General features: G+C 39.4%; 1 protein-coding gene across 2 annotated transcripts in view; it reads right to left on the reverse strand.

Moving 5' to 3' along the window:
* Positions 1 to 13469, reverse strand: part of LMNB1 (lamin B1) — a 57558-nt gene continuing 44089 nt past the window's right edge. For both annotated transcript variants that reach the window (XM_004420252.2, XM_087429858.1), the window contains exons 8-11: positions 12934 to 13038; positions 9062 to 9181; positions 3429 to 3536; positions 1 to 311 (exon numbers count right to left, since the gene is read on the reverse strand). In XM_004420252.2, the coding sequence (XP_004420309.1) occupies positions 270 to 311; positions 3429 to 3536; positions 9062 to 9181; positions 12934 to 13038 (375 nt within the window). In that variant the 3' untranslated portion in view covers positions 1 to 269. The remainder of the gene's footprint in view (positions 312 to 3428; positions 3537 to 9061; positions 9182 to 12933; positions 13039 to 13469) is intronic.

Below are 13469 nucleotides of genomic sequence, written 5' to 3' on the forward strand. Positions count from 1 at the left end.
TGTCAAAAAATTTGAGGGACCCTTTCCAAACAGTACACAGTTAGTTCAGTGTCAATAATTCACATCTTGTAACAAAGTGTATGGATATGATTTCTCTTACAAAACTTTCAGTGTCAAAAAAAGGAAATTAAGGCCATCAGATTCGCAGCTTAAAAATTCACATAAAGGAAATATAAAAATATTCTGTGCTTCTGAGAAGGCTCTGCACTGTATGTAGGTAAGGATTACCATACTTCTTTATTCTGAGGAAGACAGTGGACTTGAGAAGTTTACATAATTGCACAGCTTCTATTGGATGCTCTTGGGGCTCCCTGATGAGGAAAATAGAAGGAAAAATTAGTGCTAAGAAAATGGATCACAGTATTTTAAAAAAAGACAACAGAGATACTACAAATCCATATTACCAAATGTCAAATGGACCCTTATCATTTCTCACTTATCCTTTTGAACCTTCTTTTATGGACTTCTTCCCTAGAATATTCCAACAAATTACAGAACAGTGATTTTCAACTCTAGCTGCACATTCAGATCCTTAGGAGCTTAAAAAAAAATTCTGATCTAGGTCCCTCGATCAATTAAATGAGAATTTCTCATTTAACTGGGGAAGAATATCTATTTATACATAATTTTAAAGCTCCATAAGTAATTTAAATATGCATCTGAGGTTGAAAACCACTGTTCAGTAACCTCCATTTACACCTGAGGAAAGAGATCAGCGGACTCCATTCTCAACAACCACATCAGAGAATACAGCTGGCTGGATCCTCAACATTCACATCCCGAAGCATTTGCGTTGGGTTCATCCTCAAATGTGAAGTCAAAATGGCTCCTTCTATCCATTTCTTTATCACTCACTAATTCCTTAAAACCTCACAAAATGACGTGTGACTCACCACTTGACTGGACTGAAATTGGTTTCTTTAAGGTCACCAAAAAAACTTCTAATCAACTCGAAAGATCATTGGATTCATTCTCTAATGTGAAGGCAAAAGAGCTGATCTGCCCTTCCATCTTCTCTCTGTTGAACCTTGATATTATTTTCTCTGATCACAAAAGCTAAAAACCTCACACATCTTTGACTTCTTTTTTCTTCTCTCACCCCCAAGTTCAGTCACTATGCCTTAATGAATCTCCATTTATACACTCCCTCAGTGTCTCTGCAATCTCCCTTCCACAGTCAATCCCTCTGATATTGTCTCAATTTTCTCCTTTGCTCCAAAGTGTGTAGAAGCTACTTGCCTAAGCATTCTAAACCAAGTCAATTTAACACCAACCTTCCAAATTGGTTTATTTCTCACACACACCCTACAACTGAATGGACTTAAGTCTTAAGTGCTTAAGTCTTGATATATCCCCTATGATCAAAGATTATCACAAATTCTTTGCCACTCCTCCCATAAATAAATAGTGGAGACTATTTACCCTCACCTGGAATTGGAGCTGGCCTTATGACGTACTTTAACTAAGAGAATATGGTAGAAGGGACACTGGGCCAGTTCCAGGCCTAGCCTACGGCTTTATGTTTTCATCCCTTTACAAGCTAGCTGCCATGTTATAAAGAAGCCAGAACGAAACTACCAAATGATGAGAAGCCACATGGAGAGAGACATGGAGAACATCCCAGCCCCAGCCAAACTCTCAGCTGAATGCAACTGCATGATTCACTTCAGTCTCCATCATGGAGCAAAAGAACTGCCCAGGTGATCCCAGTCAAACCACAAAACCATGGGAAATAAGAAACTATTATTTTAAGCCACTAAGTTCTGGGGTGGTCTGTTAATGTAGCAACAGATAATTCAAACACCTGCAGAACAACCATCGTCTGCCTTCTAACACCCAAATAATCACCCATCCTCCCTAAGTATATTTCCCAGAGATCTTCTCAACTACTCTGGTGGCCCAGAGAGCATTCTCCAGCGTCTATGACTCATGCTCTGAGGCACCTGTCTGGCACCTTGAGATCTCTCTTATATTGTTATTTTACTTCCAGTCATTATAATGCTTCCCACTAAAGACAAGAAGTAGAAGCTGTGCTTGTTTCTTGTTAACGCCAAGTCTAAAGTGTCTGTACTTAAATATTCCTCCAAAATGTATGAGGCAATATCCAAGCCAAAAATTCATTCTACTTCATATAAACCACCTCAAGTGGGTCTCAACTCTGGGGGCTAAACATAAAAGAGAATTTTTTTGGAGTAGGACTGGGGCTAACAAAGCAAAATGAACAGACTTATAAATCTGGAGACATGGAGATGAAGTCTTCTAAGGATAAGGGTAGAAATTTTGATTAATGATCAGACTCAAACGACTTGAGACTATAAACTGAAGGCTCATCACTTATTAATAATTCTAATTTAATTAATTAAAATGAAATTTGGAGTTTCTTTATTTCAAGGGCTCTCAAAAGCCCAAGCATCAGCTAAAATCTATCTTGCAATTAGATGATCAGGAACTTAATATAGCAAGAATTTTGTTTCATACTGAAGTTGAACATTACCTCTTTGTTTTTTTTAAGTTTGTACGCAGAAGCTTGCTCTAATTTAGTGATCTAAACTTCTCAATCACAGAACCCTTCAGTAAATAATTTTTGTTTTGTTTTTTTAAGCACTGTTGTTGTTTTATTTTTATTTATTTATTTATTTTTGAGGAAGATTGGTCCTGAGCTAACATCTGCTGCTAATCTTCCTCCTTTTTTTCTCCCCAAAGCCCCAGTAGATAGTTGTATGTCATAGTTGTACATCCTTCTAGTTGCTCTATGTAGGACGCTGCCTCAGCATGGCTTGATGAGCGGTGAGTAGGTCCACGCCCAGGATCCGAACAGGTGAACTACAGGCCGCTGAAGCAGAGCACACGAACTTAACTGCTACACCACTGGGCCGGCCCACAGTAAACAATTTTGAGCATGCATTTATAAGTGATATACATGTCCTAATATAACATATTATATACATTATAAAACAAAAGGCAAAATGTGATATAATGAGAAATGCGATATAATGAGAAAATTTTTAAAAAAAGAAGTGCTAACATTTTCTTCCAGTACCTAATGTGCTATCTTTTTTTGTTGTTGTTGCTGGGAAAGATTTGCCCTGAGCTAACATCTATTGTCAATCTTCCTCTTTTTTTTCCCCCTCTTCTAAGTCCTTCTAGTTCTTCTACGTGAGCCGCCGCCACAGCATGGCTACTGACAGACGAGTGGTGTGGTTCTGCACCCAGACACCGAACCCGGGCTGCCAAACTTTAACCACTATGCCATCAGGGCTGGCTCCTAATGTGCTATCTCGAATAACCCCTCAGGAAAAACAAACTCCACTTGGTAGCTCACTAATCTGGTTCATCAAGTAATAGGAAAAAAAACAAACTCTACTATTGGTTTTGGTTTTCATGTAATTCCGTTAATAAAATTTAAAACAAATATACTAAAGTAATACCTGCTGGTGGAAAAGTTCTTCCTCCACAACCACTTCAGGTGCTTCTTCCTCCTCCTCTTCCTCTTCAGGTATAGTTGTTTTAAAGACCGTACTTCTTTGAGCAACCTCCTAAAAATAAAAGTAGTTTGATTTTAAGTCAAAACCATACTTAAAATCATAAAGGTTGCAGGGGAGGGGGACCTTCTCTTTGCTTAAGGTTAAGAAACAGCATTCCTACATCAGGGATTATTTAAAAAAAAAAAAAAAACTGGTTCATCACTAGCTTTAGCTACTGAACAGGAATTTTTGCATAATTAGTAGCAGTTCTTAGATCTTCAGTATTTCCTGCAGAGGAGCTACTGGTATCCAATTTGAAATACCTGCTGAGAAGTTTCCACTGCTTCTTATCCCATTCTGTTACTAAGAATTCTGTAAACGATTTGGCACACTAAATTCTTTATAACACTCAACATGAATTCAGCTCTCGGCTGAAAAGATCTCAGCTCCTGGCAAAGAGAAGGTGCTAAATAAATGCTGAATAAATTGAAGTTGGAGGCCAACTGCTGTGATCCCAGGGACCATAGCAGCAACAGGACCACCTGATAAGTGAGATGAATCCTTCAGCAACTGATTCCTCTTGAATGAAATTGTATCAAGACAGATGAGCACTATTTACTAATAACACACTAGTGAAGTTCCAATGTATTCGGCACATAAACTAGATCTCCTATCATTCACTGGCAATGTGACAGAAAGTAACCATTTTCACTTTATACTGAGGAGCTCAAATACAGATGACTGTCCTGCAGAGAATGCTGACTTGTACAAATGCAGCAGTGTTTCCATTTAAGCACAAGGCTAACCTGAGGATCTGGCAGCAAGTGAACGAGTGTGTCCTAGAGAGTGCTGCAGAGCATCTCATTTTACTCTGTCCCATGTCCTAAGGTCACTCAAGAAAGATAACTCCACAGAGGAAGACGCTACAGTAACGTCAGTAAAAGCTTATCTGAAATTTAACACAGACCAACTAGTCTAAAATGGCAGAGGACAAAAATAAAAAACAGTGTCACAGAAATGAGATTTCATTTTAAATATGTCCAAGGATATAGTCTGTAAATGAAGTAAGACAGTTCAGTAGTATTTTGTGGGGAATTCTGATACTTGTTGCAGGGCCAAGGAAGACAGACCATTTGTCAATTAGCCAGAAACCTCAATGCTGTAAGATCAGTCTATGTTTTTTATACACACAAATAGCCATTTCACAAATATCAGCCTAACCGCACTAATAAAAAAGCATCTGACAACCCAGCAGCTGGGAGAAAATATTTGCAAACCATATATCTGACAAGAGGTTAATCTCCTTAATATATAAAGAACTCACACAGCTGAACAACAAAACAAATAACCTGATCAAAAAATGGGCAGAGGATATGAACAGACATTTTTCCAAGGAAGATACACAGACGGCCAATAGGCACATGAAAAGATGTTCAGCATCACTAATCATCAGGAAAATGCAAATCAAAACTACACTAAGATATCACCTTACACCCGTGAGAATGGCTATAATCACCAAGACCAAAAATAACAAATGTTGGAGAGGATGTGGAGAAAAGGGAACCCTCATTCACTGCTGGTGGGAATGCAAACTGGTGCAGCCTCTATGGAAAACAGTATGGAGATACCTCAAAAAATTAAAAATAGAAATACTTTATGACCCAGCTATCCCATTTCTGCGTATTTATTAAAAGAACTTGAAATCAACAATCCAAAGAGGCTTATGCACCCCTATATTCATTACAGAATTATTCACTATAGCCAAGACGTGGAAGCAACCCAAGTGCCCATCAACAGATGACTGGATAAAGAAGATGTGGTATATATAATACAATGGACTACTACTCAGCCATAAAAAAAGACAAAATCGTCCCATTTGCAACAACATGGATGGACCTGGGGGGTATTATGTTAAGTGAAATAAGCCAGACAGAGAAAGACAAACACTGTAGGTGTTCTCATAGGTGGAATCTAAACTAACACACGGACAGAGAGAACAGTTTGGTGGTTACTAGGGGGAAGGGAGTTGGGGGGTAGGCACGAGGGGTGAAGGGGCGCATTTATATGGTGACTGACAAATAATAATGTACAACTGGAACCTCACAATGTTATAAACTATTATGACATAATTTAAAAAATTAATTAACTAATTAAAAAAAAAAGCATCTGAGTCCTTAGATCAATTACAATTCTCTAAACTAAGATAACAATTGGGAGATGGTGGCATACCAAACAGACAAAAAGATTCTCAAAAAGCTTTCAAAGTACCCAGCTTTCTTCAACTCATCTTAAAATGAGGGGAAAAAAGTCAAAGAAAATCTGTTATAGAATTCTCACATTCCAGCTTCTAATAGCTCGTGCCAGTGTATACATCTCCCATATGGAAACAGTGGCTCTTAAAGCTCATGAAGTAACATAAGAGTATTAGCTGCAAGTGAGAAGCCTAGAAAACAACTTGCCCAACTTCATTAATTATAAATCACCACAACATAACTACTTTTAATGTAACACTCTGCCGTTAAGCACTTTCCATTTGATATTTAGAAACCAATTAATCTAATGCAGAAAACCTGTATGGAAAATCAGCTAAACAATGTCTAAAAATTTAGACAGAAAAATAATAGAACAAATTTCTAACCAAAACTTGTTGGGAGGTTTAGGCTCAGGAAATTGTTATTAGTCAGGGTGCTAACAGATAAATGTCTTTACCAAAAAATTTCTCTCAGCAAGATACCTAACCCTAGTGCCCTGAAAGGCACACCATCAACAGTCTCTATATACAATGCATTATTGCTCTGCCCGTGTTAAAGCTGTGTGCACATAAAGGTACAGCCATCTATTCAGCAGTGCCCTTGAGCCAGCTAGACCAGCTAATGATCTCTTCACAACTCTGTGCTCAGCGACCGCATGTCGATAGCCTGAAATCACCACAGTGAGAGTATTTACACCAGAGGAATCAGCAAATGCTACAAATCATGGCAGTTTTTGTTAATGGAGCAGCTGATTGTTAAACTATATCTCTGTATACATAAGTAAGCATTTGCATATACAAAAGTGTCAGTTATGCCTATATTCTGGAAGGTAGAGAGAAACTGCTTTATTTTTTATTTCCCTCATACAAAAACATTTTATTTCACCATGGTGACATTTGTAGTTTTTAATCATCCAGCACCCCCTCCCTCATTTCTCAGTAAGAGCCCCCAGTTTTACTTGGATACCCATCTCTCCCATGGAGATGTGGCACATGTCATAAGGAGCCGAGTGTAATGTACCTGTAAAGGGGAAAAGAAGGTTCAATCTCCACCTCTGTCCTCCCGACTCCAGGAACTGGTTTAGAGGTGGGCATGTGACCCAAGCTGGTACAATAAGAGTGAAGCCCAGGATGGGGACCTCATGGGGGACGATGCTCTTTCCCACAAGAAGCTAGCCTGGAATGATGAACCTCCAGGAGCAGCCAGCAGCTATCCCGCATCCCCGAGGGAGACAACTCGGGAAGCAGAGACCACAGAAAGATCCCTGGGGACACTGAGTGAGCCAATGGATCAAGTCCACTATCTCTGGATTTTTGGTTTTGTGAGCCCTATTTTCCCATTATTTCAAAGCCAATTTAATTGGGTTTTCTGACATTTCCAATGCCTCAGCGAGAAGAAAATATACATAAAAAATTAAACTGACTTAAGTCAATTACCTACAATCTTGCAGAAAAGTGGTCTTTATGGGGGTAATTATAGATTGTAGCAAATATGGTCTGGGACATGGTCTTATAGAATTAAATGAATAAATGCCAAAAGTTCTTGTTTGACAATCACAGAAATAAATAAGAACTGTATTCATGATACTTTCCTCATTTCTGACAGAAGTCACTTAATAGAGCCTAGCAAGCAGAAGGCAGGAGAAGCTTGTTAAAGAATAGACAAACCGACCGACTAATCTAATATTCAGGGGTTTGAATTATGAAGGGAAACCTGAGCTTCAGTCAGCTTTATTAAACCATCATCGGTAATATGATCTCAAGACCTGTCCCAGGTCATGGTATCTACTCTATTCACATGTCACTGTATCTACTGTGTGGGCTTCTAAACCTGCTGCATTCCAAATATCCTCCTATAAGATTATTTCTAATTTGGAACACATTTTCACACAGAAAAAAAAAACAGTATAGATGGCGACTAGATTCCACGGCTCACAAAAGCCTCTTGCATCTGCCACAGCCCCTTATAACCATGCTTTTCAATTGATCGAATCACACCATAGCAATGTTTTGAAAGAGGCATGTGTTCTGCCAATTTCAGATGCCAGGGGGAACTCCCAGCGTAGGAACAACAATAATTCCAACCCTTGGGTGGCAGCACCCACAAGAGCTGGGAAGGATTCCAAAGTGCTCAAGGCAAGGAGCAAGCAAGGGCTTCCACACAGAGGACAGGAGGGGATCCAGCACTCTGAAGTCTGTGAATTACTGAAGGCACTTGTAAACTATTTCCCTACCCTGAGACCCAGCAGGTATCTGGAGGTGAATTCCCTGAATGCACCAAAACCTCACACAACTATACTGAGGTCTACAGGGAAAAACTCAGATGCCGTTTCATTTTCAGTCCCAGTGTGAGATCAAGGGCACTCTCCACTCAGGAGGCAATGAATTCCTTCCGAAGAGCAGTCTAAACACAGATGTTTACAGTGAGGGATGGGTGGGAAGACGGCCAGGCACCGGGTTTCTCATGCAAACACCTCAGACCCCCATAAGAACGCTGTTTATGACTTTATTTCTCTGAACTTAAGTGAAGGTCCATGTTTGATTTTTTAAAAAATTTATCCAGTAAATTCTTACTGAATGCCTACTATGTGCCAGGCTTGCTGCCAGGCAAAAATTGGAATAAGTCCTTGCTCTCCATGTGCTGATGCCTCTAGTGAGAGAGGACAACCAGACAAGCAGCGTGCAGGTAAGAGGTCTGCACTTGGCACTGTGGGAGCAGAGGAGATACTGTGATTGACCTGCGACCACTCCTTTCTTCACACTTTCATCTCTCGGGGTGTGTGGCCAGGGGTGTGGAGGGATGTAAGGTTCTTTGGCGAGAATTCTAGGACTGACACATTGAAAACACAGACCGCAAGCAAATGCACACTCCACAATCTTTAAACTCAGAGTTCCGTGAACACCCTGAGAGCGAGTAACAAGGTTAACATAAGCATTTACTGGAGGCCAGACTATTCCAAACATCTCCTAAGGATTGTCTCATTTACATTATTCTCATTATATTAATATTACTTCATTTATATTAATTGTCTTATTATTATTTCCATTTTAAAATGAGAAAACTGAGAGGTGAAAGACCTTGCCCAAAGTCACAAAGCCAGCATGCAGAGGAGACGGACACTGGACACAGACTGACTCCGGAGCCCGTGCTACTGATGGGTACTCATGATGCACTCCTGGTTTCTTCCTAAAATCTGAGGTCAGCTTCACTTTGAATTACTCAGCAGCCTTGATCTGATTTAAGCAATCAGTTACTTCACATTTCAGTTTGAGTTGTGAAAAGAAATCACACTTGCATGATGAACTTTCAGGTGAAACTGACATTGCAGTGGTGATGATATCATACCTCTCCCTGAGAATTTTTCAATATAACCTTCACGTCTTCGCCAGTGCCCCAAGAGTTCTGGTTCTTCCAGATGAGGTCAGTGGGAGGACTGGCTGTGACACCAGCATTTGCAGCCCAGATCTGGAAAAAAGAAAGGACATCAGTCTACTCAGAACCCAGCTCTCCCACATGCCAATGACAGCCACATTATGATGTGACTTGAACTCCTGCTAAGAGGACTGATTCTAAGAGTCTCAGAACTATGCCCCAGCTTCAGACTGGCTAATATTAACTAGCTGTGACGACCCACAGAGCTTATCTAGGCCTCAGCTTCCCCATCTCATAAATGAAAATGCTGACACACAGGGCTCTGAAATGAAGTTGCCTACATTCATATCCTACCTGCTCCACACGTCAGCTGATCTTGAGCAAGTTACCTTACTTTTGTCATCCATAAAATGGGACAGAAATGCTACCTATAATACATGGGATTGTTGTGAAGAACAAGAGGTTACCCACATGGAGGGGCTGGCTCACTCAATGAATATTAGCTCTCACTGTCAGCATTCTATTCTTCTATGGTTTTATGGGCCATCCTCCCGTGGAGGAGCCTTCTGACTCCCACCAGTGGTATCCTCCAGTGCCCTACAGCAGGAATTGAGGGGATGACTAACTTCTCTCAAACTTCTGCAGCAGACAGCCTATCTAGAATACTCATAAAAACAGTATGTCTCTAACCAGAGACAGTGTCACAATACCCTGGAATGTCTGAGATTGAACTCCAAAAAGAATACAGGAAATGGACAAATCACCCATTATTCAATGTAAAATAGGACTGCTATTGAAATAGGCAAAACAAAGAAAATAATCATATTTCCCTCCTCATTGGCATAGAAATTCTGCCATATTTTTTATATATTTATTGGTAGAAGAGTGTGAGTAGAGTGGAGAAAACTTGAGTCAGAAAACTGAGGTTTGAATCCTGCACAAATCACTACACCTCTACGAACCTCAAGGTCCTCATCTGGAGGGACATTAACAACAGTCAGTTTCGAAAAGAAAGACAAATGAAATAGAAAAGCTTTCCACCTCATAAACTGTTTTACAATATTAAGGGCTATATGATGGCAAAAGGAAGACTGGAGATGGTATAGGCAGGTATATTTTTAAGTGGCGGTGGGGGAGGGGGCGGAATCTATGAATTACTGATTAGGAGAGAACCCTTCTTCTTTAGATGCTCACTTGAAGCTTCCAAATCTTCCACCAGATTTATAAATGGAAAGGGACAGAGAGCATCTACTGGGATAAAACCGAAAAAAGGAACAGGATCAGGGCTGACTTGCAGGTTATGTGAAATGTTAGTGTTTTCCTAATTTCAAGCAATACTTTTCACTAGTCCATATGGAATCATATAGTTGGTTTAGTGTTAATAAGAATCCTAAAGTGTCAGTAACCTTACTGGGTAATTTAACCTAAAACTAATATGTCCCAGAGCTGTGTTGTTCAATATGGTAGCCATATATGGCTTTGAGCACTTGAAATGTAGGTAGTCCAAATTGAGATGTGCCATAAAGATAATCTGTGAGTTTGAAGACTCAGTTTGAAAAAAAGAAGGTAAAATATGTAATAATTTTTTATATTGATCACATGTTGAAATGGTAATATTTTGGATAGGGTTAAATAAAATATAGTGCTCAAGTTAATTTCACATCTTTTAATTTTTTTTTAATGTGGCTACAAGAAAATTTAAAATTATGTATATAGTTCTCTTATTTGTGTTCTAGAGTTTTAAATTGATCTTTGCTACTGCCTTGTACAATTTTACAGAAAGATCACTTATCACTACCATGTTCCAAAGAGCTTATCGCATTTAATGCTGGCTACCTAAAGAAAAAAAATGCACATTATTTTATATGATAATTGAGTTCTCCACCAGACCTATATGTCTACTTAGTCCCTCAGGAACTATATCCAGTGGAAAATTCAGATGATTGGCATAACGGTTTCACATTACTTTAGAGAGATAGAGAGCACACAAATCTGAATCTTCTGAATTAAAATGTCATATTCTTTCCACCACATTCTGCAGCTTCCATAAGACGCATACAAGGACAGAGAAATTTTCTCTCACTATCATAATTACTAAAGAGAAGAAAGGATAGTGTAGTTAGGATATTTGTTCTTACTTTTACCCATTATTACAAAATTAACATCTGATATTTTCACAATGTGGCATCAAGTTCCATGAATACCTTTTCTTAAAGAGAAGTTCTAACCTGTTTGAGCCTCTGATCTTTGAAAACTAAGTAAGGTTGTATCAATCAAAACTTAAAACATTAATTTTTTTTTTGAGGAAGATCGGCCCTGAGCTAACATCTGCCAATCCTCCTCTTTTTGCTGAGGAAGACTGGCCCTAGGCTAACATCCATGCCTATCTTCCTCCATTTTATACGGGATGCGGCCACAGCATGGCTTGCCAAGCAGTGCGTCGGTCGGTGTGCGCCCAGGATCCGAACCAGCGAACCCCGGGCTGCTGCAGTGGAGCGCACGCACTTAACCACCTGCACCACTGGGCCGGCCCCTAGTTTAATATTTTTAAAAAAAAAGAATCGATAGGGGCTGGCTCAGTGGCATAATGGTTAAGTTCACGCACTCTACTTCGGCAGCCCGGGGTTCGTGGATTCGGATCCCAGGCACAGACCTGCACATCACTCATCAGGCCATGCTGTGGCAGGCGTCCCACACATAAAGTAGAGGAAGATGGGCACGGATGTTAGCTCAGGGCTAATCATCCTCACCAAAAAAAAAAAAAAAAAAAAAATCGGTTAAAGGAGATAGTCATCTCTACATTCTTGAGGGATGAAAATAGTGACTTTTAAAAAAATCTATACCAAAGCTAACATATTTTATTGTTTGCTAAATCTACTTACTAAGTGAAAGCAAAGGAATCTTGTGTTTGCTCAATGAAGCATACTTCTTTAAAAAGTGAGATAATGATATTTAGTAACTAGTACTAAAGACGTGGTATTTCAGAACACAGCAATAGAGAACCATTTAGAACTCAAAAGAGAGTCAGAACAGCACACAGGCCATCTCTCTCTAAATCTAGAACCTTAGATACTATGTAAAAACCACATGTTACCCTTGCTAAAATATTATGATTAAAGGAGTGATTCTTTACAGCAGTGCCTATCACCTCATAACTCTTCTTCAAACATGGGCCCCCCGGCCCCGTGGCTTAGTGGTTAAGTGCGCGCACTCGGCTGCTGGCGGCCCGGGTTCGGATCCCAGGCCTGCACTGACGCACCGCTTCTCCGGCCATGCTGAGGCCGCGTCCCACATACAGCAACTAGAAGGATGTGCATCTGTGACATACGACTATCTACTGGGGCTGGGGGGGGGGGGGGGATTTAAAAAAAAAAAAAAAACATGGGCCCCTATCCCAACCAGAGATGGTGACCAACTAAGGGTGAGGTGGGGTCTGGACATCAAAACACTACCCAGATGATTCTGATGCTCATCCAAGGCTGACAGCTGGTTTTAAGGCATACTCTAGTATTAATAGATTATCTTCCTAACAGTTCTTTATGCCAAGTATCTCCTGAATTACATTGGGCTACACTGATCGGTCAAGAGACAGCTGTTTTATATCTACTGGAGTAGAGAAAATAAAAAGAATTCAAAGGTCATTTCTTTCACTTTTAATAGTTAATTACCACTCTCAATAAGATAGCATTTTTAAATCTTTAATAGCACTTGTAATTCCATAATAATGTCAAAGATGTTTCAATGCCCATTTCTAAAAGGCTTCTCTTTAAGCCAAAAATTTTCTTGAATTACCTTAACTGTTAGTTAAGACAATGAAGTTAAATTAAATGACTAAATTCACTTACTGTAACAGTCTGGCCTGCCTTCAGCACATATCTTGAGGTATATTTGTAACTAACTGACGTGTCTCCAATTTTTCTGATCATTTCCCAGCCTCCCATTGGTTGATCCTATTCACAGGACAAAATAAAAAAAGGTCACTTCAAACATACAGAAAGTTATAGAATAATCAAATAAATGAACCTGTATAGGCAATTAAACTAAGAGAGCTTTATGGCTGACTTCCCATGATTCATATTTTCCTACTACAAAAAGAAAACATGGTTTTGTCATTCAGCAAAACAGCAACTTTGATGATGCTGCAGTTTTAACTGTTTAGGTACTTAATTTTAAAGAGGACAAAACTGGAAAAAAGAAATGTGAACCAAATTAAATGCTCATATTCACTGCTAGATCAGGTGGGTCTTTTAAATTTACAACACAATCTAGCTGTCCTAATCATAACTATAAACATCTAATATTTGATTACTTTAAGCTTCTAAAATACAGACACACACATAAGCTTAGAAACAGAAGGAAGAAAATACGTCCTTTTTCTTCT

The sequence above is a fragment of the Ceratotherium simum genome, chromosome 4 (assembly GCF_057802395.1).
Source record: "Ceratotherium simum simum isolate JZ-2026a chromosome 4, ASM5780239v1, whole genome shotgun sequence".
Classification (NCBI taxonomy): domain Eukaryota; kingdom Metazoa; phylum Chordata; class Mammalia; order Perissodactyla; family Rhinocerotidae; genus Ceratotherium; species Ceratotherium simum.